The 26,550-nt window shown below is 50.8% G+C and overlaps 2 protein-coding genes across 3 annotated transcripts; both read left to right on the top strand.

Annotated features, from left to right (window-relative positions):
* On the top strand, nt 1–11,748 carry lancl1 (LanC antibiotic synthetase component C-like 1 (bacterial)). The gene is made up of 10 exons (XM_066687337.1): nt 1–143; nt 404–677; nt 4,037–4,154; nt 4,655–4,862; nt 5,927–6,074; nt 7,192–7,338; nt 7,574–7,756; nt 8,186–8,362; nt 8,689–8,761; nt 10,551–11,748. The coding sequence occupies exons 2-10, from the start codon at nt 591–593 to the stop codon at nt 10,625–10,627; spliced, it is 1,218 nt and encodes a 405-aa protein (XP_066543434.1). The 5' UTR covers nt 1–143; nt 404–590; the 3' UTR covers nt 10,628–11,748.
* A 6,038-nt stretch (nt 11,749–17,786) lies between these two features.
* On the top strand, nt 17,787–26,550 carry myl1 (myosin, light chain 1, alkali; skeletal, fast). Of its 2 annotated transcripts, none has more exons than XM_066687719.1 (7): nt 17,787–17,994; nt 22,088–22,115; nt 24,466–24,609; nt 24,771–24,944; nt 25,190–25,267; nt 25,702–25,744; nt 26,168–26,550. In XM_066687719.1, the coding sequence occupies exons 1-6, from the start codon at nt 17,878–17,880 to the stop codon at nt 25,728–25,730; spliced, it is 570 nt and encodes a 189-aa protein (XP_066543816.1). In that variant the 5' UTR covers nt 17,787–17,877; the 3' UTR covers nt 25,731–25,744; nt 26,168–26,550. The 2 variants fall into 2 exon arrangements, with proteins under 2 accessions (XP_066543816.1, XP_066543817.1); XM_066687720.1 differs by lacking the exons at nt 17,787–17,994; nt 22,088–22,115 and adding exons at nt 21,108–21,209; nt 21,818–21,842.

Genomic DNA, 26,550 nt, shown 5'->3' with positions numbered 1-26,550 from the left:
TTTGCAGACGCTCCCTGGATCGACGCGGCCGCGCTGGCAGATCTGGGAGACGCGAGGGCGAGTTTGCAGACGCTCCCTGGGACCGACGTGGCTGTGACTGTTGTCTGCGCGGAGAACCGGAGCCACGGCAGCGAGAGACTGAGGTGCGCACCGCGGGGCCGGGCCGGGGCGCCGGGCTGCACAGCACACACCGCCGCGACGCGATCGTGCGGCTCGATGACCGTGTTTGCGTGATTGTGCGGCCCGGCCGCCTCGGCGCTGCTGGGGGGGATGAGGGCAGGGAAGCCGCGGCCGCTCATTGTGTGACGGCGTTAGCGCGCAGACGGGCCGCGGTGCTCGGCCGTCGTAAGTGCGTATGAATCGAGTCGCGGTTGACCGGTGTCTGTGCTTCCTTTCCCCGCAGAGATCCGAGCAGCTCGACCTCCCACGACGACCCCCACCAGCGGAACACTAGGCCTCGCCGCGCCGCCTTTGGCAGCTGCTCTCAGGGCAGCAGCAGCATCTCCTCGGCGCGCCGCTAGTCCGGATCGAGCCGCCCCCGTCCCGCCCGTGTCGCACCCAGAGCCCGGGCCGCCCCCCGCGGGAGCAGCATGGAGCAGAGAGCCGTGAAGAACCCGTACCGGGACTACGACGGCACCCCGGCCTGCACGCAGGGGCTGTTCGACCACCAGGGCCGGGTGAGCGAGGGAGGGAGCGGGCGGCGTGGCGCATGTGGGCCCGGGCCGCCTGAGCCCGGCGGGACCCGCTGCGTTGCGTGGTATACAGGCTGTGCGGGACCGTGTGTGGTATATAGGGGTGCGGGTGGTATATAGGGGTGCGGGTGGTATAGTGTATAGGGGTGGTATAGTGTATAGCGGTGCGTGTGGTATAGTGTATAGGGGTGCGGGTGGTATATAGGGGTGCGGGTGGTATAGTGTATAGCGGTGCGGGTGGTATAGTATAGCTGGAAGGAGCAGCCCGTGTCCTGATGTGGGTCGCGGTACTGCAGCTCTCAAACCGGTGCGTTCCTGTTCAGAGCGGAGCAGCCGGCAGCGACAGTCCGGCTCCACGGCAGCACTTACAATATCCGCACACGCAGATCGCGGTACTGATGCACAGATCCAGAGCAGACCGTTATACACGCACCATCTGCAGTATAATACTGATGAACACACCGATCCAGGCTATAGACTGAAAGTACACGCAGCACTGGAGTAGTCACTATATAATGCGCACAGATCTGCAGTAAACACTATAGTAATTGTGCATCAGCTCTATAATACTGGTATACTCGCAGATCTGCAGTAAACACTATAGTAATTGTGCATCAGCTCTATAATACTGGTATACTCGCAGATCTGCAGTAAACACTATAGTAATTGTGCATCAGCTCTATAATACTGGTATACTCGCAGATCTGCAGTAAACACTATAGTAATTGTGCATCAGCTCTATAATACTGGTATACTCGCAGATCTGCAGTAAACAAACCGCTAACCCACCCGCCCAGCAAAGCACATTGTGATGTCTGTCCAGGCAGAGTTTGTGATCTATTGTATGAAATCTGTAGGTTGAATTTTAGTAGCAATATCTGAGAATTAATACTATATAATACTGGTATACACAGATCTAGAGTAGACCCTAATACTGATATACACACAGATCTAGAGTAGACACTATATCATTGTATACACACAGATCTAAGGGGCTGAACATGAGGCTGCACCTGTATCCCATAGCACACGTTTGTCCCTGAAACCCCTGGCCAGGTCACCGTGCGCATCGTGAGGTCCGGTCGTGTGCGGTGAGCTCAGTGTGGCTCAGGTCTGGCTGCTTACAGCTGCCAGTTAATAACAAAAAGCAAAATCACGTCTGCATAAAACTCCCAAACTCAATTGTACAACAACTAGACAAATCTAGAAACTATCCCTGACACTAACATGCACAGCACACATCTGACAATGATGCAAGGACAAATTCACACGCAGAGAAAGTAACTTCAAGTGCATTACTTTAAATTGTAGTTTTTATTGGTAGCAAAAGCGTTACTTTTACATTTTTCCTATATTGTACAAGATTATTAATAAAAATGATACACAAATTCTACAAACATCCACCAGCAATACAATTTATTTTACATCTAGGCAGAGTTCGAGCTCTATTTCATGAAATCTGTATCTACAATTTTAGCAGCAATATCTATATAAATAAGAAATACATATAATGGTTAAAATAGCATAACAAGTCACCTTTAATACAGAGGTGGGCTACTCCTTCAACTAAAAATTGAAATAATGCATCCAATTAATTAATCTAACAACCAATTAAATTTGGCTTCACAGTGGCATGTAAAACACAGATCGTTGTCCTGGCTGGATCATTATTTGCCGACTGTAACGTTTCCATCCCCAGTTTCATTCTCCCCAGAAATGACAGATGCAAATTCTTCCATTTTGGGAAGAAAAAAAGCACTTTTAAATATTAGAAACGAACAGCAGTGGGTCTGTGCATCTGCTGCTGCTTTTGCATGCGGTCTGTCCTGATCCCGTAGCTCTTCTCCTGCCTCTCCAATAAAGGCGCCAGGGACTCGGGTCAAACAGACCGAAAGTGCTGTATTTAATTGTAAACCTAAACCTTCGACAAAAAGATTCATAGGAACACTTATCGGTTCATCTGATTGGTTTAAAATCTGATCCAACATCTCCACAAACGCCACGTCTTAACTCGGATCAGTCAACTGGAAACTTGGTGGTTTTCTGCAGGTTGAGTCCATGCTTGACCAGCTCTGGCAAAAACAAAAATGATAAAGGATGATGGTTTAATTAATTGTTTTTAACTAAATTAATTGCCAGATAAGATTTGTAAATGAAGGGTATGAATACACGGAACATTGGCTATTAATTACACGTTCTTAACAATAACGTGTGTGCATATACCGTATTTATTAAGCATCTGTTTAATTCAGGGCAACGATGACCAGCTCCAACACGCACACAACGCTGCAGTTTGAGTGGTCGGATCCAAATGGCCGGGCAGAGACTTCATCCAAGTCCAAACAACCGCAGCAGCCATCCGTGTCCTCCTGCCCACCTTGTGGGATTCCAGCTGAAATACCTGAAGCCATCCTGAGATTCGTGCGGTCTGGTGTCTCCCTAGCGTCGCCCACTCACCCGCGTCTCACCCGAGGGTCTCCCCTGCTTAAAATAAGAGTAGTGCTGTCAGGGTCCGTGACACCAGCCCCGTGTGTCTGTCTGTAATTGGGCTCTTTGGTCACCGATGAATGTAGGTTTTGCAGTGATCGGCCCGTCCAGGCCCAGATATCGCCTGTGATCGAGCGGTGTGGGGTAGATTGGGGTGGTTTGTGTGAAGTGTGTCCAGCGATGCGTGTCCGGTTCAGGAACTCGTTCCGGCTCGTCTCATTGGCTGATTGTAGAGATGCTTTGCTACATGCCTAAACAAACTGTTTATCTGGTCGTTCACATCCGTGTAAACAAGGTAAACGGCGTGTTATTTTTACACGTTCTCTGCCTTTTGCACTCGTGGTCACAGCTCTGCAGTCTCTTCCAGCCGACAGCGGGTGTTTCTGGGCTCTCGGTCGGCCCGGTGGCCTGAGCCCAGGGCTGCTGATGCACAGGGTTAACCTGCCCTCCGCAGCTGTGGGCTTTCTTCCAGACCGCGGGGTTCGGCCCCCCAGCCCCAGGGACAATAGCGCTCCTCCATTGACGAGGATTACACGGAGACTGAGGGTTTGCTGAGCGGGGCAGTAATGGGGGGCCGGGGGGCTTTAGTGCGGAGGTGTGGAATCAGCACTCTGAGCACCGACCCGCGGGGCGGAAGTAATGAGAGCCGAACACGCAGCGCAGAGGCCGCACAATGCGTCCTTACACGCGGAAAAACACGCGGTGCTGAGGTTCAGTTCAATACAGATACACGTCCATTTTATTAACCGGAGATGTGTTTATGTAAATGATAATCAGTCTAATAATAGTCACGCTGCAGGGTCGAGGGCTCTAGAGATGTTCGTCGTGCTGAAGTGCTCTCTGCTCCCGTGTTGCAGCTGACCCCAGATTTCGCCGGCCGGCTGAGCAGCAAGATCGGAGAGCTGATGGCGCTGATGGAGAGTGGGCTGAAGTCCGCGGACCCGGCCGACTGCACCACCTACACCGGCTGGGCAGGTAAGCAGGACGGGGGTCGGCAGGGGCTCCTCGGAGGCGGCGGGTCTCTCGGCTCGGTTTCCTGTGTGCAGAAACATAAGAAAGTGTCCAGTCGAGAGGAGCCCATTCACCCCATCGTGCTCGTTTGGTGTCCATTAATACCTAAGTGATCAAGGATCCTATCCAGTCTGTTTTTGAATGTTCCCAAATTGTCTCTTCAGCCACATCGCTGGGGAGTTTGTTCAGATTGTGACGCCTCTCTGTGTGAAGAAGTGTCTCCTGTTTTCTGTCTTGAATGCCTTGAAGTCTAATAGTGCATTGTACAGTCTGAACATCACTGCCCTTGTTCTCAATTCTACACTTTTGACAATCTATCCTAACACTCTGTTTGCTTTTTTATTGCTCCCCACCCTGTTTGGATGGGGTGGATGTTGTTCCAGGCGCATCGTTTGTCTCGACATAAACGCAGAGTTAGTGATGCTTCTTTCCCGGCCCTGACTCCGCTCCTCCTCCCTCCTCAGGCATCGCGCTGCTCTACCTGCACCTGTACAACGTGTACGGAGAGCCCTCCTACCTGCAGCGGGCGCTGGAGCACGTGAACCGCAGTCTGCGCTGCCTGACGCGCCGCTGGGTCACCTTCCTGTGCGGCGACGCCGGGCCGCTGGCCGTGGCTGCGGTGGTTTACCACAAACTGCACCGCGAGCAGGAGGCCGACGACTGCCTGAGCCAGTGAGCATCGCGCCGCACCACACCCCCAGAACAGCACATGGCTGCATGGCCATACAGCACAGCACACCCCAGCACAGCACACGGCTACACACCCCAGCACACGGCTACACATACCAGCACAGCACACCCCAGCACAGCACACGGCTACACATACCAGCACAGCACACGGCTACACACCCCAGCACACGGCTACACATACCAGCACAGCACACCCCAGCACAGCACACGGCTACACATACCAGCACAGCACACGGCTACACACCCCTGCACACGGCTACACACACCAGCACAGCACACCCCAGCACAGCACACGGCTACACACCCCAGCACAGCACACCCCAGCACACGGCTACACACACCAGCACGGCACACCCCAGCACACTGCTACACACACCAGCACACCCCAGCACAGCACACGGCTACACACACCAGCACAGCACACCCCAGCACAGCACACGGCTACACACACCAGCACACACCAGCACAGGGCTACACACACCAACACAGCACACGGCTACACACCCCAGCGCAGGGCTACACACACCAACACAGCACACGGCTACACACACCAGCACGGCACACCCCAGCACACGGCTACACACACCAGCACGGCACACCCCAGCACACGGCTACACACACCAGCACGGCACACCCCAGCACAGCACACGGCTACACACCCCAGCACAGCACACCCCAGCACAGCACACGGCTACACACCCCAGCACATGGCTACACACCCCAGCACAGCACACGGCTACACAGGACAACACCACACACGCTTGAACTACGCCGGCGTTCTCTCCACCGTTGTACATATCTAGACGCACGCCCGCTCACCTGTGACCTCACACTAACACGAAGTACAAATTGTCTGTCTCTGTTTTCTGCTCCACTAGTAGAGTGTGTGCCCGGGGCCGCGGTCGCTGAAGCCTGTGTGCGGCGGGAGTTGTGATCTCTGCCCTGAACCTTGCCCTCCCCTCCCACATTAATTTGGCCCCCATTGCCCCGGCGCCCCCCCCCAGGCCCGGCTGTGACCGTGCTGCTGTGCTGTGTTTGGCCCCCAGGCTGCTGCGGCTGCACCAGTCGGTCGTCCAGGGCGACTCCCGGCTGCCGGACGAGCTGCTGTACGGCAGGGTGGGTTACCTGTACGCGCTGGTGTTCGTCAACCAGCAGTTTGAGCAGGAGAAGATCCCCATGCAGTACGTCCAGCAGGTAACGGTCAGCGCCTCGCTCCGCCGTCCACGCGCCACCCGCCGGGGGCGTGCAGCGATGAGAGCCGACGGGCTTCGGTTGGTCCTGGTTGTGTGCGCTCTGCGTTGTGGGAGTCTGAAGTCGGTGCAGAGGTGCTGTTTACCGAGTTGTTTCGGCGTGACTCTGCTTCCAGATCCTTCATCTTTACTTCCACCGTGTGGCAGCAGAGGCCAGTTATATTTGACACGGTGCGGTGCAGTGCAGTGCATAATCTCTACCCCGATATAACACGAATTTGGATATCATGTGGTGAAGCAAAACTGGTTTCAAAAGTTGAAATGCAAAAACACAAGGCAGAGTTTTATACTTTCATTCCAGTCTTCATTGCACATAAACACAAATCAGGAAACATCTTGAACTCCAAAAACATTTATTTACCATTTTCACATAAAACAACGAACTCCCGTCTCCACAGTGTGTTCACACTATTGAAGTGCGCAGCTCTTGGAGAGTCATGTGTGCCGCAGCTGGTGGCTCAGTGAGCAAGTGGCTCCTATTTGCTATAATTCCAAAATCCTTTTTCACAACAATTTGTAAGGATGTGGGATATAAAGCGTTTTCTGATATTTCACGTCGGTTTTGCATTTCTCAGCATGACGCACAGAGCAAACGATTGATGTTGATCAATCCGAGCCACAGGACTGCATTCAGCCGTGTTTAGTAGTGGTGTTGTTAACGCACTGTATTTTAACGCACTTTGAATAAGGGAGCAGGGCTTTATTTACAGCCCACAGAGTACCCTGCCGTACGGCCTGTAACAGAGCACTGCTTAAGTGAGCTTATAAAGTGTTGTAATTAAAGAAAGGAGATGCAGTCTTTCTATTTTAGAGCAGATTTATTTCCTGTATGCTGTGTAACCGAAAATGCTCTGTTTTCATAACGCGTTTCCACCAGCAATGCGGGAAGAGTTTTTTTTGGCTCTCTAGGACCGCGTTCTGTTGGTGTAGAGGTGTGTAGTTTAGTATATACTTTGGGAGCTGGGCTCTGATTGGCTCGGGGGTTGGGAGCCGGGCTCTGATTGGCTCGGGTACTGTGAGAGTAGTGTTGACAGCGGTGTGGCTGCCTGGCTGTGTTGCAGGTCTGCGATGCGGTCCTGGCCTCCGGAGAGGGACTGTCCAGAAGGAGCCGGCACCAGGACACCAGCCCCCTGCTGTTCGAGTGGTACCAGGAATACTACGTGGGCGCGGCGCACGGCCTGGCCGGCATCTACTACTACATGATGCAGGTAACGCCCAGAGCGCCGAGACACACGCAGACAGACAGAGAGACGCAGAGACGGACGCACTGTCATACACAGACACACATGGACGTATAGAGACGCACGAATGCACAGAGACACGGGCGGACGCACTGATGCACCGAGACCTGCAGAATAGTAAAGAAAAGTAGAAGAGTGGCACAATGAAAGCGGTTTGTGGTTCTGCCTTCACTCCTCTCCTCTCCCTCTCCTCTCCTCTCAGCCGGGCTTCGGCGTGGGTGATGAGCGTCTGCTCCGGCTGCTCAAGCCCAGCGTGGACTACGTGTTCCAGCTGCGCCTGCCCTCGGGGAACTACCCCCCCTGCATCGGCGACTCACGCGACCTGCTGGTGCACTGGTGCCACGGCTCACCCGGGGTCATCTACATGCTCATCCAGGCCTACAAGGTGAGCCCTGCGGCCCGGCGTCGGACGCACTCGAGTGACGCACTGCAGGGCCCGATTGTCACAGCGACCCCCGGTGGTTGACTGGACTGTGATGCCAGGCTGGAATATGGAAGTATAATCTGTTCAGCCCAGAAAACCAAAAGGCGCGTTTACATTCTGATCCAGATCAAACGTACTGACGCATTCGATCCGGATCAGAAATGGATCATAATGTAAACGCCTATAGAAGGTGCCTGAAGATCGAGTACTGAGAGGCTGCTGTGTGTGTTTGGATGGTAGTTGATTGTTTTATGGCAAAGGTACAGTTTTATACTTCACATCCCAGGTGTATCTCACACACACACACACACGTGTATCTTACCCATGTGCGGCGCGGTGTGTTGTGGCTCCGTCTCAGCCGGCCCGCCTGGCCTCTCTGTTGTCCCGCAGGTGTTCGGGGGGGAGCACTACCTGGCCGGCGCGATGCAGTGTGGAGAGGTGGTCTGGCAGAGGGGGCTGCTGAAGAAGGGCTACGGTCTGTGCCACGGCGCGGCCGGCAACGCCTACAGCTTCCTGGCGCTGTACAAGCTGACCCACGACCCCAAATACCTGTACCGAGCCTGCATGGTCAGTCCCGGCCCTGTGCCGTCTTGTCTCGTACAGTCTCCGACCCCCTTTCCCCCCGAACCACGATTCTGTGTTTCTAGTTTGGGGTCGGCTGAAGGAAGTATGATTGTGATTTCAAGTGCAGTAAATATACATGTACATGTTTAAAGTGGCTGTGATTTCTCGGCTGTGCTTCTGTGGCCGCCTGGGCTTCATAAACTCAGCCGGTGGACGTGCAATAAGGGCCTCGGCCGACCTGCTGGACACGGGCTGTGAAGAGCTGTTTGGCCGCTCTGTCCTTTCCAGCCGTGCCGGTCAGTGAGTAACCGTGTTCCCTCTCCCTGCAGTTCGCAGTGTGGTGTCTGGACTACGGCAAGCATGGCTGCAGGACCCCGGACACCCCCTTCTCTCTCTTCGAAGGTAAGGGGACGGGACTTGACACGGCGTGATGGGGGTGGGCCGTGTTCCCAGGGCGGGCCGCGGGGTTTGTGCTCCCGCCGCGGGGCGGTGCTGGATCAGAGCTGAGGCGGTTGCCGGACGGACGATTGCGCGTGGCGTCCATAAGCCCAATATCAATCCGTAAATGATACACGGATGGAGACCCGGGATCAGTGGCATTCGTAGATGTAGTGGCCGGTTTCTTAGTACGGTCCTGGGACCCCCTGCCCTGCTGGCTTTTGTTCCAACCCACTTCTGTTACTTAATTGGACCATTAATTGAACCAATTTACTTCATGTGATTTTTTTTTTTTAATTGTCACTTATAAAAAGTTGGAGATTAAGTTCCATCTACAGTTTCATAATATGAACTTTTACAGCTGTTTAATATCATTTGAAATCTCAGATTAGGCAAATGATTATTTCAATTAGGATTTAATTAAGTACCTCGCTAGCAATGAAGTAACAGAGCTGGAACAAAAAAGTGTCGGACGGGGGTCCCAGGACCGGGATTGAGGACCAGTGCGCTGGGCTGCTACTCACCCCTTATAATATTTATTTCTGGGTTGAGAGGGATTGAAAATCTGAATTAATTCACGAAGTTGCCACTCAGGAGTCCAGGCTGAGCTGTTGCTGGGAAGACTGAGCTGCTGCCACCCCCAACCGGCCCCCATCGGCGCTCAGCGGTTTATCACGGCCTCTCCTCATCCTCCTGTCCGAGTTTTCGACCTTGGCAGGCCCGGGCGCAGACCGCTCGTTATCTCTCATTTACATTCCCATCTGTGAGAGCGAGACGCAGGCCGAGCTCCCTGTGGACAGCGGAGCCGCTCCCTGCTGTCCTGCTCCCACCTGGCAGAGCCGCATGGGTCCATGCTTGCAGAAATTAAAGCGCTGTTTACAATGTGGATGGAAGATGAAGTTAAAAAACAAACCGCAGGAAGTGCACAGCGCTGCTGTCTGAGGATATAACTATAGACGCATCACAGAGGCTTCTTTCCATGGGTATCAATCACTCGCCCGACCAAGTTAAAAGGAAAATAAAAATGCAATGATCAGACTTTAAAAATGAGAACAAACACAGTGGAGTCCAGAGAAATGGCTGCAGCTCTGAGAAACACTGAGCATTGACCTGCAGCAAACGGCACCGAAGAGACGGACACTTCTGCAGGACTGCTGTAATATAATATATGTGCTGTGTGTGTGTGTTATCTCAATAGGCTATTGATAATTAATGCACACGATTTCTTGTGATTTAGTGCAGATGTCCTACTAAAGGTGCTTCGTTTTCAGGTGAATTGTATAACAGCACTATTAAACTTGCAGAACCGCAGATAGACAAAGGGAAATATTTTAATTCGATTCCCCATTGAACCAGCTGCCCCTTTTTAATTATATTAGAAAGCTTCGGCTGCAGAGGGTTAAGATTACTTTCAACGAAAATATAGAACCGAACAATAGCCTATATATTTACATCAATATTAATAAGCTGTGATTATAAACACATCGCACACACCTGTAATCAGACCTAATGTCCTGCGTCACTGGTTGTTTGAGCAGATGTGTTTATTCCCGGCATGCATTTCGTTTAGGCCCCTTTTCGCCCGCATATGTGATGCAGTTAGGCTTCTAAACCCGCCAGTGTGAACGGGGTCAGAAAAAAAAGCCTCGTTTTGTTTGGCATCCTTTTAAAGATGAATCGAGACCCTGTTTGAGCTCGTGCCGCGGTGTGACGAGCCCAGTCGAGTGCCGCTCTCTCTCTCTCTCGTTTCTAGGTATGGCCGGGACCATCTACTTCCTGTCCGACCTGCTGCAGCCGCTGAAGTCCAGATTCCCGGCGTTTGAGATGTAAGCTCAGACGTGCTGCCGTGGATCCGGCCGGCCCAGCCCGGCGCTCTTCCACGCCTTCGTTCTGCACTCTTGCTTCTGTTTTTTGTTTTCGGTCGTTTTGTTTTTTTGTTTTTGTTTTTTCCAGTCGTTCGATTTTGTTCGCTTCAAGTACAACGATACAGCGAGAGCCTGGAATCGGGGCGAGACGCGGGCCTCGCCGCTCCTGCCGCTAAAGAGAATCTCCCAGCCTCGGGGCCCCGGCCAGGCCTGGCCCGGGGGCGTCTGGGGCAGCTTGTCGCTTGTCTTCAGTGCCGCTGTGTGAATCACCGATGTCCAGCCGTGGCTAACCGTCACACTGCCATTAACTCCTGTCCACTCCGACTAAAGATGCATGCTTTAGGTCTGTCGTCATCCCATCAATCTCAAGTTATCTTACCTGATGCTGATTTACGTTCGTAACGAAACCTATGAAAATTGTCCTAGTGATGTCACAAAGGGGCGGGGCCTAATCCTTCCTTGATTCTTCGTGCTCAGAGTCCCGGGTCAGAGCGGCTCTATATAGAAATCTCAGTTGAAAAATAAAAAGCAGAGAAGTGTTCCTCCCCCCCGGCTGTGCATCGCCCCTCCCCCCCCCCCCCCGCTGTGGAAGGCCGGTCCGATGGACAGTCCGTCCCAGCAGGTGGCGACACGGGCGCGTCTCTCCGGAGGCGGCTGGTTAGAGAGTTGGAGAGCGCGCGATCGGAAGGAAGCCTGGAAGACTTTTTAGAAAAGGAACCTGTAGACTCGTACTGACGGAGGTTTATTCTAGTCTATGATTTTGTACAAAAGAAAAAAGAAAAGACAAAAAAACTTTTCACTCACTTATTTGAACACATTTGACTTTCTAAGGCACTCTAGGTATTGATCAACTCAGGCTTTGCGATGCTCTATTTGTAAATAACTGTTGTAGTTTTTGGTATGGGAGACAGACGATTCGATTTTTTTCTTTTTAAGCTTCATGTTCTGTTATTTTTGACTTTAATTTTCTATCAGTAATAGTAAGCAACGACAGAACTACTGATGCACTTGTGGTTTTTTTTTTTTTTTTTCATGTTTGCTACTTGACCGTGTATGTTCAGAACAATAAACTGACCTTGCACAGTACTCTGTCTGGTGTTGCATGTGTCGAACGGCCGAGGCCGTGTGTCTGACGCAGGGGACCTCGGCATCATTTCTGCAGGTTTTCTGAATGTCTCCAAGGAGTCCCGCCTCACTGGGGGTCTCGCTGCCTGTGTCTCGGAGGTTTAGCATCCTTGTGTTATAAGAACATAAGACAGTGTCCAATGGAGAGGAGCCCATTCGCCCCATCGTGCTCGTTTGGTGTCCATTAATAACTAAGTGATCAAGGATCCTATCCAGTCTGTTTTTAAATGTTCTCAAATTGTCTCTTCAGCCACATCGCTGGGGAGTTTGTTCAGATTGTGACGCCTCTCTGTGTGAAGAAGCGTCTCCTGTTTTCTGTCTTGAATGCCTTGAAGCCCAATTTCCATTTGTGTCCCCGGGTGCGTGTGTCCCTGCTGATCTGGAAAAGCTCCTCTGGTTTGATGTGGTCGATGCCTTTCATGATTTTGAAGACTTGGATCAAGTCTTGTCTGGCAGTATTGATGTAGATAACAGAAGACGTCCAGCTCCCGTCCCCAAGCGGCCGCAGTTCTGTTCCTTCACCCCGTGGGGCAGCAGTCGTCCTCACTTCATCAGACGTTGAGCTGGGAGAGATGGACGGCATCCCAGAGGAACGCAACATGCCTGAAATTGCTCCGGGGGGGATCAGATGATCGCAAGAGCATTTGTCCAACATTCCTGGCTTTTACCTCCCGAGCTGTACATCTCGCCAGCCTCCACTGCCCCTCGAAGTGTACGTCCTACAGACGACTCAAAGCAGAAGAATTGTGTGTCTTGATGTCGATGGTGATCAGATGTCTTGAGTGTGTCGTCGTTCGCTGCGTGTGGAATTACTTCAGTATTTGGCTCTGACCAGTCAATAGGGACGTTATATCTGTCTTTATTCAGGATGAAAACGGGCCTTTGATCCTTTCACTTTCAAAAGAGTAAAGGTCACTGTGAAAAAATGGGAGGATGTTTGTATTGCTTTCATTCTGGTAATTTCTTTCATAGTAAAGGACAATTACAAGTGTGCCTGGTCTCTCCATGCCCTCCACATCAACACTCATCTCAGGTTCTCAGCCCTGGTCCTGGGCACCCCCTGCCCTGCTGGTTTTTGCTCTCAATTAATTAATTGATCCCTTAATTGAAGTAGTTTGCTTGCATTTAACTTTTTTAACTGTGTAACTGATAAAAAGCTGGTTCCTTAATAAGATAAGTTCCTTATGCAATTTTATGCTTAGTCACTACTGTTTAAAATAATGAAAAGCCTCTGATTTAGGAAATTACTAAATTAAGGTTTCAGTTGGGTTCAATCCTGGAACAAAAACCAGGACCAGGGTTGCGAACCCCTGACTTATGGCATTATCAAAATCCTCAAAAGACAGTTGTTTTTGCTGGGTTATTGGAAGTTTTATTTCTAGTAATTGTGAAGGAGTGTTAGTTTATTATTTCTAAACCCAGTACAGTCAATATTTTACATTTTCTGACCAGACTGCTCAGGAAGGCTGTTTTTCCTCTCTGCCTGTGCCGGGGCGTTGCTAATTCAGACGGTCCAGTTTCGTTTGATCCAAGACTAACTTGGACTCGGCAGCTTCAGATCCATCCTGCAGTGAATCAATGCCTTAAAAAGCTGCACCCTCTTCAAGAAAATCCCAAGAAACTTCACACCCCGGAGGAGCGCTATTCTTAGCTTCCATCTGTCACTCGGGAGTCTCGGTTTCACTCGGTCCCCTGCGCAGCGCCGGCCCCGCTGGGGGCTATTGATAGGCATGACCGCCCTGGCCAGCACTGACCTCTGCAGTGTCCCGGGGGTTTGGTCACTTTGCGTTACCTTTGTGTCCCTTATTGTCCAGCAGAGCTCGGTCCTCGTGACCACTTGGCCTCAGCACTGGGTGAAAGCTGCTAATCTGCCCCCCACTGTGCCCAGCAGTCCTCACTCCCAGACCCGCCAGTTCAGCCTCGGCCTTAAAGCTGTCACCCAGAGCTGTGCTCCTCTGCTGGGCCACAGGGCATCTCCCAGCCCGGCCCGCCAAAGGGTTAATTACTCCCCGCGCTCCCTGCGGATCAAACGGAGACATTCAGGGCTGTTGACACCCTGCGGCCAGACTCGTGTCCACTGAGCTGTGGCGCTGACGTGAGAGAGGCAATCTGAGCCTACCTGCCCCCCCACAGCACTTTCCTCTTCCTCCAGCTCCTTGCAGACCCCCGGCGTTTGAGCCCAGGTGACCCACCTGCAGACAGGACCGCACAATGAGTTTCTAGTGCTGCACCTGTGGTTCCCGTCCTTGTTTTCAAACATGAGTGACCACTGATGAAGGATCCCTTCTTTCTTTAATCCTGAACCTGACCAGAGACCAGGAACCTCTGTTTGTTCTACTGAAGTTGCATATCAGTGGACACTTTCAAGTGACTATTTCTTTAAATATAAGACTTGCTATAAACACCTTCAAGCACAGGTCAGATTGTTCTACAGGGTAACAGTGTGTAGAGAAGAACCATGGGGAACTAAGGGTAGACTTATGGGTGTCTGCTGTGAAACGCCACCAGAGTTCAGGAGCTACTCTGAATACGTGTCCGTCTCACAAACCCTTGGCTGCTCGTCCTCCTGTACAGTTTTCCAGCATTCGCTCACTGTTAATCCAGTCCAGCGCAGCGACTCCTTGACATTCACCGCACTGAGCTCAGCCTGCCTGTCACTGCGACCGAGACCCAGAGCTGGGCCAGGTGCATTTCAAACACCATCCGTACTGAATAAATCTGTGCTGCGCGTATATATAAAGCTTCTCCCTGACCTGGCTCTCGATCTCAGAGTGCAGAGAAACTGAGAGCAGCACTTTAAACTCGAAGGAAACACCAGAATCCACTCCCAACAACAACTGGAATGGCCTGGTGTGAAGACCTTAGAACACAAATGAAGATGTCCCCTGCGGTTAGGAGGTGTTGCACAAGCTGCTCTGTGTAATATGGGATATTTAATCTGGGTGTGTTGTGCAACTGGCCGTGCTGGTCCTCTGGGGACCCTGTATCTTCTGCGTATTGCTTTAGACACCACCCTGCTCGCAGCCGCCTAATCAAAGCCCACACTGGGCTAATAAGACACTTCATTAGACACCCTGGTGGTGTTTAGCAGGATTATAACCCTTAACAAGTTCATGCAAAGTATTGCTGCTCTTGAACTACTGGACTGTGTGGGAGAAGGGACAGAGAGGACTGGAGAGGACTGGGTGAGGCTGCTGGGACGGGCAGGGGGCATCAGGCTATCGAGCCAGGGCTGGGAGCAGGGCTTGCACCCCCAGTTTAGTTCCAGTGCCCCCCCAGTTCCCGATTCTAAATTTACATAAAAAGTGACCAGTACAATTAAAGTAAGGCACAAAAAATGCCCTGTTTGCATGTGTAAAATGTATAGGAACTACTAGAAGACATACTGTGTTTCAAACCCCTCTGTGTGGACACCATGCCCGTGGAGACAGCTAGAACCCAGCTGGGAGGAGCTTGACAGGTATTGCACGATGGCAGGCACAGCCGACAGCTGACGGGAGGCTTTCTCTCCTCTCTGTCCTCTCACTTTTTTGGGGGGGGAGTTACTGATGGCAGGAATGTCTTGAACCCCCCCCCCTCCTTACTGAGAGCAGGGACAGATATAGAGAGGAGACAAAGGGCAAGGGGACAGAAGTGCAATGTCAGCCCGGGGTAAGTGGCACTGGCAGCTGTCCCTCCTGTTTCCTGCCCCCCCAACCCACGCAGTTGCAGAGGAACCAGACCCGCTCTATATTGTATCAAATATATTGATCTTCTGGAGGAGAAATATTGATACACACATCCAAATCTCCAAAGATGAGGAAAAGAAACACCCACCCTGTCGTAACAGGCTCCACACAAAATGAGTTTGCCTTGCACTACAGTAGCATGTGGAAGTGGTCATGGGAAGGATGGGGATTGTGTTGCTGGTACACAAAACAAGGCATACTGCAGAACAAACGATCCAATACAGTACATCGGTGTCATGCAGCACCTGCAGGATGTGGACTCTGGGTGAAGGCCTTGTTCTGAACGTGGTCAGCTCACCTCAGCCCACGGGAGTTGCTGGAAACAACCAATTAAAACTGCCAGTCGCATTGTCTTTGTGTGAAAGTGTTGTGTGTACAGCTTCTCTTCAAAATCAAAATACAAAACCGCTTGTTCATGCATGGATGCATAATTCCACATATATTTATTTTCAGACGTTTTTGAAAGCTTAAAAAAAACATACTATAATCATACAAATCCAAATATACTCGTCCTCAAGGCAGGACATCGCAGGGAATTGCGGACTCTGCCACAGCTGAGAGGTCAGAGTTGAGCCCAGGGTCTAATGTATTGGCTAATAACCATCAGCTGCTAATCGCATGTGCTTGCTAATGGCTTGTAAATATGCGGGAGCTTTCCGCTGATTTCTGCGAAGGGACCTCAGTGACATGTGGACAGTGACTGGCTTCCAGGGCCGGGACTTTCATTAGAGGGATTGCTTTACTGTCGAACATCTTGAGCAGCGCCCAGCCTTTCCGGGCAGCTATAATTAGACAGCCAAGAGCTCAGAGATGCAGGGCAGGTGGGCAGCTCTGTATTTAGATGCATTCACAGGCTTTGTGTGTTTTCCTGGGACACTGCAGGCGACAGGTGCATCCAGTCCAGCTCAGCGCGTTTCCCTGGGGCGCACCGTGTCCCTCCTGCTGTCTGCACTCTCATGGACAGAAACAAAGATTGTGAAAGACCCCCTGGGGGTCTGGGAATATTGTGGATTTAGGGTTATAATGTTGGCTTTGCACACATTTGTATAAATAAGCAAAGCTGGCACTTGAGTATTGCTATTAATTTATTTATAGTGTATTTGCATCATTTGACAAATGGGAATCGTTGGTATTTGGGAATCCCCAGTACAGCCCCAATTAAGACGCCGAGGAGCGCCTTGTGAAAGCACAGCGCACTCATCCGACAGGACACACTGCGGCTTTAAAGCGACGATGCGCCCGAGGCAGTAAATCAGCTCTTATGGGGTGAGAATTACATTCTTGCTGATGATGGTAAAGACAAAGTGTCACACGTGATCCGCGGGCCTTTCTAACGATAAAACCCGGCGCAGCTGCGCTTTCGCACCGGAGCGCACATAGACTATATCTCCCGCAAAACTGCGCCTTTCCTCGCGTTTTCTCGGAGTTTTTAGATGGATTAAAATAATTTGTGACGCAATTTATATGTACGTTTCGTTGTCGCCTTCAAACACAGTCGTGTGAGTGTGTGATGTGTATCAGCAGTGAAGCAGAAGCCCGGCTGTCCTGTCCTCTCCTGTCCTGTCCTCTCCTGTCCTCTCCTCCTGTCCAGCGCGCACAGACTCTGCGCTCCTCTTATTCATACAAAACAGCGGCGGATTGGAGGCAAATGCACTAATAGTTTATGCGTGAATAGCTGTGGAAAATACTGCATTCATCTGATCGCTTTTTTCTTCTTCAATCTATAATAAACCGCGGATGGGCGACGCAGTGGAAAGCGCAGGATGAGTCGAGGACAGGTTTGGATTTGTCCTTATACGACGAGGTCTTATTTTTAAACCGCAGTCCTGCTTATTCGACAACTTTCTGGCGCAAGAATAAGGGAGGAGGCAGGAGGGGCCGCCAGAGCCCGGGGGGGGACACCGGCCCGGCCGCCCCTCCTCACCCCTCCCACCGGGGAAAGGCGATTCACCTCTGTGACAGTGGAAAAGAGCGCATCCCCCCCAGACAAAAATAAAAAATAACTTCTAGGAAAGGGTAAAAAAAAACAGTTGTCCCTCAACGTCACCAAAGCGCACACTTTGCCCGGGTCTTTTTCTCTTTTCAGTTTTAAATAAACAAGCCTTGGTATTTTCCTCATGCCCAGCGTCTGAGTTGCCCATTTTCCATTTATAGCCCTTGTGCACAAAAAAAAAAATCTCCCCCACCCTTCTTTGCATGCTGTCCAATCCTACTGCCGGTGGCGGAGCGGCGGCGACTGCTTAGTGAAATATATATATACTGCCCTAGAGCTCTCTCCAAGCCACTGGTGCTGTAGACCACGCTGCCTTTCCACCCTCTCAGCCTCCTCCGGCAGGACTTTGTGAACTAACCATCTTGTAAAATGGCACCCAAGAAGGACGTGAAGAAAGCAGAGCCCAAGGCCGCTGCTCCCGCACCAGCCGCCGCACCCGCACCCGAGCCGGAGAAGCCCAAAGGCATCGACCTGTCCAGCGTCAAGGTAAAGCGCCGGACAGCGACTGCAGCCAGCACAGCCAGCACAGTGTCCCTCTGTGGCACAGCACAGTGTCTCTATGTGGCACAGCACAGTGTCCCTCTGTGGCACAGCACAGTGTCTCTATGTGGCACAGCACAGTGTCCCTCTGTGGCACAGCACAGTGTCTCTATGTGGCACAGCACAGTGTCTCTATGAGCAGAGCTGCCTCTTAGCAAGCAAGATCACTCCAACATCTTCCCTACTGCTGATGTGAGGGTAGACGTTCAGAGAAATACTATGTGTCCAACTGTATTTCATTCATCTTTGGTTTTCATGGGAGGATACGTCTCTATATGGCTGAATGTGGAAAGCTCGGGGGGTTATAATTATTATGATTGGACAATGTACACACTTGATTAGTTTATATCGGTTTACCGGTTATTCCACAGCAGATCATGCTCTTGCCTGAAGTGTTCTTACAATCGAGAAGGACGTGGTTTGATTACTTGCTAATTAGTTCAGTGTTAATGTGATGTTATTTTTTTAAACAAACAGACAAACACATTGCAGAGCTTGTGACTGCGCAGGTCTGTTTTACACTGACGAGTACAGTTCATGGCACATTGCTCAATCTTATCGAAAATGTTCTTCAATTTGGGCTCATTTTTGGATTTCTACAGAACCGCTGGGAAATGGAAATGGAAATGCAGGAGAAAACATTTGGCTTTTGCCCGAAATTTGTTAAATTGTCAAAACAAGCTCAGCATAGCTTTAATATCTTCTAGAGTTTAATGGCTGAACCTTTTTAAACTCTCGGATCAGTTGCATCCAATGCGACAGGATTATTTCGGCAGCATTATGACTTTGCAGTTTTATTTAAGGATAACGAAGAACTCGGGGTTTAAAGGTTTTCCATTTAAATCAAAACTATCGATTTTGTTAAGTGTTGTTTTCTATGTGTACTGGATATACAGACATTCAATTACGCATTACACACAACAAGAACATTTGCAGCCTAGTTATATCAGGTTAAATAATGTTATTATATTTAAACACAAATTGCGCTCTAGTTTTCTATATCCATAACCGTGTCAACTTCAGAGAAGTGCTTTTGACAGATTAGACTAGTTTACACGGTTTGCATCATTCTTTAAGGTTGAACTCAGCGCGTTTATTTTGTTGTTTTCAATATATAAGGCGCTATATAGCAAATGAAGACTGATTGATTAATTGATCTGAACCGCGAGCACGTATACAGTTTGATAAGAGACCAATCGGGAATGGCAGAAACGTGCTGCTGGATCGGAACCCTCGGCATCGCTCAGTGCTGTCTGGGTTAGAGGGTCAGGGCAACGGGTCCTGTGTGGGGGTCCCGACTGAGCCACCCTCCCCGCCGGCCGCTGCCGTCCCGGTCTTCACTTTTATTGCGCTGAGCGTCAGTTCCCCGCCCACCAGGCTGCGCTATTGGGCCGCGGAAGAGCTGCGCGGCCTGTGGGGGCTCTCAGCGCCAAATGTGGGCATGTGGGTTTAGACCCGCACAAGCCCCCCAGTACCGAGGGAAAGCGAATGAATGACAGCCGGCCGGACACGGTGTTTAACGACGTTTAACGAGTTGAATACCAGCGCTGTCTATTAACCCCAGGGGTGAACCAGCCCAGCTCAGCACCACTCAGCGCAGCGCCTCAAGGGTTAATGATGCCAACTGACCTCCGCGACAGGACACATGACGGAAATCACACTGCGCATGTGCCATGAACTGTTTCATTGCCAGCATTCACTCTGTCAGACCTACACTGCATGAATCTTTTATTATTATTATTGTTGTTGTTGTTGTTGTTGTTGTTAATTATTAAGTTTTAAAGATTGTCATTAAAATAATGTATTATATATATATATAATGTTGATATGACTTTAAAGTAAATGCATGTGAGCATTACTTGCACTGTGCATGTCCAGTGTTTGAGATCGTGTCATGTTGACGTGTGTGTGCTGTGGCCCGGGGCCGGCGGGCGCCGTGCGATGGACAGTTCATTGCTCTGTTTGATTACCTCCCTCAGCTCATCCTCAGAGAAAGACAGACTGATTGAGTGGCGCTCTGGCCTCTGAGCGGCACACATGCACCAGCAGACCCCAGAGTCTCAGCGCAGTGAGGGCTGCCACGCAACACCCTGCAGGGCCTTCTGTCTCTCAATAGACCGAATTCATTTTCAATAGCACCCGAGCGCACAACCCCACTCACTGTCTGCCGATTTATAGGGAAGCCTATTGTCTCTGGGTTTCCGCTCGCATTGGCATCAGCGATAATCGATTCATGAGAGGCATATCTCCCCCTGTGCTGGCAGCACCCAGACGCTCTTCGAACAGAGAAAGACAACTATGAAACGGATTGTGTGCGGTTATAGAAATGCAATAGTTAAATATATATATATATATATATGCACTGCATGCCCCATGCAGGCCGCGCTGGCTGGCATCGATTTACGGTCAAGTTTCTAGCCTTTCCTTCATTCTGACATCCGGGTTCAATTAGCAACCTGCCAGGAAGCGCCCAGATGTCTCTGTGTGGGAAACGGGTTCAATGGTCACAATTGTTTTATATACACACAAGTAGAAGAATACAAAATACTGGCAGCAGCGCTTCTCTTTCAATCAGTAGTTTCTCTTGAAGTGCTCCGCTGTGCAGGACTGTGTGGAGTAGGATGTGCACTTAAAGCACTAACACACCCCCCTTAAAAAAGTTATTCCTGGCATCATCCAAATATGAATTGAAAAGCTCTCTGTTATTCGGTTAATAAGAAGTACCTTTTAAAGCACATTCTTACAAAGAGACAGAGAAAGAGAAGATCTCCAGACCTCTGAAACAGAGCAAACCGCGTTTTGATAGGAAATACGGATCTGTGGACTGGGGGGGTGAGCCTGAAGCTCTGACAGACACAGACCCCCCGAAAGAAAATCTGCTGACCGCGTCCCAAGGCTTCGTCTCTCAGGCCTCCCTCCTAGATCCCAAAATAGCCCCCACCCTGCGGCGGGACTTTATGGCCCTGCTGAGGAGGGGCAGCTCTGCTTTCTCCTTGCCCTAAGAAAGCTAAAGAACTCCCCTCGGGCCACCCGACCCCCCTGTGACATCACAGCCCTGGGATAAATAAGAAGGGCTGAGCCCTGAGGGCAGGACCACACTACAGGGACAGCTTCTCTCCTCCTGCCTCCGCTCGGCTCTGCAGCTCCAGACCTTCGCCATGGTGTGTGTCCGGACTTTCTCTCTCTCTCTCTCTCTCTCTCTCTCTCTCTCTCTCTCTCTCACACACACACACACTGCTGCTCACTGAAGGGATTCAACTCTCGCTTAAAGGGGATTTTAACAGACTGGTGCCTCTGCAGGATTACTATCTTGGAATATTTTTTTTTCTAAGTTAGAACTTGCACTTTCCCTCCTGGATTGCTGTATTGGCTCTCGAGCATTCATTTATTATCTTATCTTTGAACTGCAGAAATTAAAGCACAACTCAGAAGAAAGTGGGGCTTTTTGATCTCTGCTGTTGTGCTTGTTGCGCTTAAAAATCTTGAATTACCCCAACGACTTAAATACTGAATCTCAACTCGACACTTAACTGTTCTAAACTACGGCACAGCTCAACAGCACCTGCGTTTAAACCTGAACATTTCCGATTTTACATTCTTTATTCAAACAGTCATTCAGAATCGACAGCTAAAATAATGTAAATTAATTTTTAAATGTCACGTGTCTGTGCTTGTACGAGAGCAGTAGGAGTTTAAACAGCCTGTGAGTGAGAATCGAGGTCTGCTGGTGCATTTAGTAACACGAATCCTGTCTCTGTCTCTGTTTCAGTCTTTCTCTGCTGATGAAATCGCTGGTAAGTGAACTGTGACCTGTCTGGGGCGGGAGTGCAGCCCTGTGCCAGCGGGCCGTGCCGGGCCCGTGTGAGCCTGGCGCAGGGCTCTGCTCCCGGCCTGTCCGCCGCTCGCTGTCTCTGGGCCCGTCCTCCCTCAGGGCCAGGCAAGCCGCAGTAACGCCCTCTTGCCTGGCTCTCGGTGAGGAGTGTTTCTGGTTCAATGGGTACTTAAGATGTTCTCTGGTTGGTTTTCTTGTCCCGTACAGATCGAGTTCACCCAGGATCAACAGGAAGGTGAGTCTCAGTCAGTGTGTGTTCGTGTCACAGGCCACACAGCCGTGTCTGTCAGAGAACAGCTGTGCTCGGCCGGGAGCATCCCACGGCGGTTTGTGGTTTAGGCTCAATGCACTGAAGTTTTGATCAGGCTTAAAAGCAGGCACAGTGTGGTCTTAGGGTCCCGTGGGCTCCATGGTATGTAAACTAGCGACAGAAGTGCTGAAGTAAATGTAGTGTTGAAGATGAAATCAGTGAAGTGTAAAAACCACATAGAGTTTATTACACAGACAGAGAGAAAGTCACCCAAAGGGGATCCCTGGACGAGCTGTAACTTGATTCTGCACTGATGTTACAGGAGGCTACATTTATACAAAACAGTACAGAATTCATTGTGTTTATCCTCCTTTCCTGCTTTCATTCAAACCTTCAGGGAACAGAGAGAGTTGTAGACAAAGGGGGCGACAGGCAGCGTGTGTGGGTTCTGGTTTCACTGGACCCCGATCCTTGCGGTCATCCTGAAACGGGCCTTGTTTGGACAAGAGTCGAGTGCCGCTCCTCCAATCAGGAATAGGGATCAGGCAGGCGGTGTGGGCCGGAGACACCCTCTCACTCGCTCTGCCCCACACCTTGACATCACGGCTAAAACGGGCTGCGGATTACCGTTCATTAGACACACCGCAAACACAAGAGCCATGTTGCGATGTGCCCAGATAGTCGCCAGGGACAAACACGGGAACAGCAGCAGGAAATGGGCGGCCAGTGATGCCTTTCTCACAGATTTGAGGTCTGAGTCCCGTTATTGAGGCGGCTTCATGACCCGGTGATTAGTTGGATCGGCCCGAGTGGACGGCCTAGTATGGTGTGGCGGGCGTTCAGGTGCAGAGCTATTAGTTACCCTGCCGTCAGCATTCCTCCCTAAGCAGGCAGGGTCAGGCGGGTGATCTCCGTGGCTTTATAAGGAAGAGGCTCGGCCGCCGGGGGCAGATTGATTCCCAGGCGCGGGTTTATGTGTCCCCTGGGAGGAGGGCTGGGAGCAGCTGGCGGGGGTGGGAATGACAGGGGCCTGTTAATCTTCCCGCAGATCACTTTCAATGCACAGAGGAGCTCATAGAAATAGTTCCTCCTCGTCACGTCTGCAGACCCACGCCCCCAGCTGTCGGCAGTAATTAGGTGATGAGAACAGGAGAAAGTGCGCGGTGGGGGGGTCTGCAGGCGGGTCTGAGGGTCAGCCTCGCTCCTCCGGCACAGTGAGACACTCCGGCCACTGACGAAGCGATTGACATTTCCTGGCCTTTATGAAGCTGTTGTTTTGATTGTGTATCACAATCAATTGGCATGATTAGTCATGTTCCCCCCCTCAGTATTTCCAGGAGCAATTAACTCCTCAATTAACTTATTCGTTATCTGACTTTGTCTCAAAGCTTTTCTTTGGTAGGGAGGTAGTTAGCAGAGCAGGAACAGGAGTCCTGATTTCATAGCTGTGGTCAGAAAGTGTTTTTGTTTGAATTTGTTAAAACCTAACGGGGATAATTCCAGTGTAGTGACCCATGACCTCCAGCAGGTGGGGATATAAGATGGATGTGGAATCCAGTGGAACACAGTGCGACTGCGTTCCCTTCAGCCCAGAGCAGCTACAGCGTCTCAGCCGTGTCCAGCTCGGGCAGCCGGGGCTTCTTGACCTCCCTAGAATTTGGTCAAAGAAAGTGCTGATGAAAGGAGAATTCTAGTGACCAAATATAGAATGAGATTATACAATAAATATGCATCCTTGAAAAGTATTAATTGTGAAAAGATGTTAATAGGAACTGTTTAACAAAAATACATTGAAATGTGACTGTCTCTATTTGTGCTTATCAAAGGGGACATGAGCGAGACCGAATCACAATGCTGACCCACCCACAGATTGCAAACTACAAACACGCACCCATTCATTGTTACATTTATTGAAAGAAGCCACTTTCTACAAGTTTTGATTTGGCCAGATTACACGAATCCTTTGACCAGCCCGCCAGTCTCACAATACACCCCCTGTCCTGTTCCCACTGAGCAGAAGCCAGGAGTGTCTGTGTGAACTCTGTTGTCCACAGCTGGCGCTATAGAGCTGAAGCCTTGATGATACCTGGCTGGAACATTGTTTAAAGTTATGGACACTCTGTCCCCTCAGCACAAAAACCTGTGTATTCCAGCAAAAGCACCCTGTAGCAGGGTGTCACACTCTCCACAGCGGGTCAGTGCGTCTGTGTCTCAGGGGAGCGTGTGGGTGGTGTGTACCCAGAGCTCCTGGGCGTCTGTCACTCATGCCAAGCCCTGTCGCCTCTCTCTCTCTCTCTCTCTCTCTCTCTCTCCCTCTCTCTCTCTCCTCCTCCAGACTTCAAAGAGGCCTTCCTCCTCTTCGACAGGACCGGCCAGAGCAAGATCACCTACAGCCAGGTGGCCGACGTCATGCGCGCTCTGGGCCAGAACCCCACCAACAAGGAGGTGAACAAGGTCCTGGGCAACCCCACCCCCGAGGGTGAGTCCCTGCGCCCGTCACACCCGCCTACTGAGCGTTTACCTGTCAGAGAACATGTGATTGTCCTGTCATGTGTGTCACTGCTGGCCAGGACAGCTCTGAGTGTGTGTGTGCGTGCACGCGCACACGAGGCTCACTGTGTCTCTGTGTCCGTCCCACAGAAATGAATGCCAAGGCCATTGACTTCGACCAGTTCCTGCCCATGCTCCAGACCGTGGCCAACAGCACAGAGAAGGGCGGCTACGAGGACTTTGTTGAGGGTCTGCGTGTCTTTGACAAGGAGGGCAACGGCACAGTGATGGGCGCTGAGCTGCGCATTGTGCTGACCACACTGGGTGAGAGACGCCTTTATATCTCATTTTCTGCATCACAATGGCAGAAGTGACAGAAAGTGCTCTTAACTCACTAACTTTCCACTGGTGTCGCCCTCTTACTACACTGTGTTGAGAAATAAATCGGTCTGGAATGAACCTGCTCACAGAACGGAGAGAATGGAGGGTGTCCAATGTTCAGAGACCACTCTTCGGGCGGGACGGGGTGTTGTGTGACTTGTGTGACACGCTGGGCTCTGTCTCTGCAGGAGAGAAGATGACTGAGGCTGAGGTAGACACTCTGCTCCAGGGACAGGAAGACGAGAACGGCTGCATCGCCTACGAGGGTGAGTTCCCAGCATGCACTGCATACACCGGCCAAGTGTGAACGCTGAACACACTGCACACACGACATACTGTACAACACACACTGCACACTACACCACACACACATTGTACAAGAGACACACTGCACGCTGTTCCACACACACTACTGTACACTTTATTTTGTGTAAGAACATAAGACAGTGTCCAGTCAAGAGGAGCCCATTCGCCCCATCCTGCTCGTTTGGTGTCCATTAAAAACTAAGTGATCAAGGATCCTATCCAGTGTTTTTGAATGTTCCCAAATTGCCTCTTCAGCCACATCGCTGGGGAGTTTGTTCAGATTGTGACGCCTCTCTGTGTGAAGAAGTGTCTCCTGTACTGACCGAACACTGTGCTTGGTACTCTTTCTGTCCTCTCTCTCACTCCTCCTCTCTTTATCTTCTCTCCTTCACAGCTTTCGTCAAGCACATCATGTCTGTGTAAGAGATACTCAAGCGGTATGTGTCCTCTCCCCGTCTGTCACTGCATGCCTTCCAGTCCAGTCCCCCCACAATGGGACACCTTTGCAATACACGTACCTCTGTCCTTCTGCTCACTGCTGCCCTCGGTGCCGAGGAGACTGGGCTATCCAGGTCACTCCGGCCCGGCGTGGTTCAGCTTGTGGATGTTGAAGACTATAGACAGTAACTTTTTATGGAAATCATTCTGTTTTCTGTTAAGTTTGACACAGTCTGATTTAAAGTGTGTAGCCATGCTGGAAATGCAATCGTATAAAGAGTAAAGTAAGTGTGAATGCAGGTGTTTTTCCTGCTGTCGTGCTCAGCTGTGGTCCCTGGTTCTGTGGACCCAGCCCGGCCCGGTCTGTGATGCCTTTGCGAGCCGCACTGACCCTGACTGTGCTGCTGTCTCTCTCCTTCCAGGACTGGTGTGGTTGTTGAACTGTATCTGAAGACCTGATGGTGTCAGGACATCCATTTCACCATTTTGTAGACCAACAAAGGAAAAAAAGGACTATGGGATGTATTTTTTTTCTTTCTGTTTGCTTTTTTTTTTTTGGGAACCCTTCAACCTCCTGCAGCCCTCTCCCCTCGGTCCTGGCAGCGTCTGTCCGGGGGTGTGAGCGGAAGATGGACACTCTCCCAAGGAGGGGTCCCTCTCCTCGCTGTGCCGTGGCACACCCACCCCCCGCTGGCCTCCAGCCCAGCCTGCGGACACACTGCCCACCACTCACAACACTCTGCTCCTCAAAGTCTTAATTTATTCTCTGTAATGTCATTTCACTAAATAAACTTTTAAAAAAGTA

Source organism: Amia ocellicauda, chromosome 16 (genome assembly GCF_036373705.1).
Source record: "Amia ocellicauda isolate fAmiCal2 chromosome 16, fAmiCal2.hap1, whole genome shotgun sequence".
NCBI lineage: Eukaryota > Metazoa > Chordata > Actinopteri > Amiiformes > Amiidae > Amia > Amia ocellicauda.
Note: the sequence above shows the minus strand (reverse complement) of the source record. Positions and strands in the feature narration are given on the sequence as shown.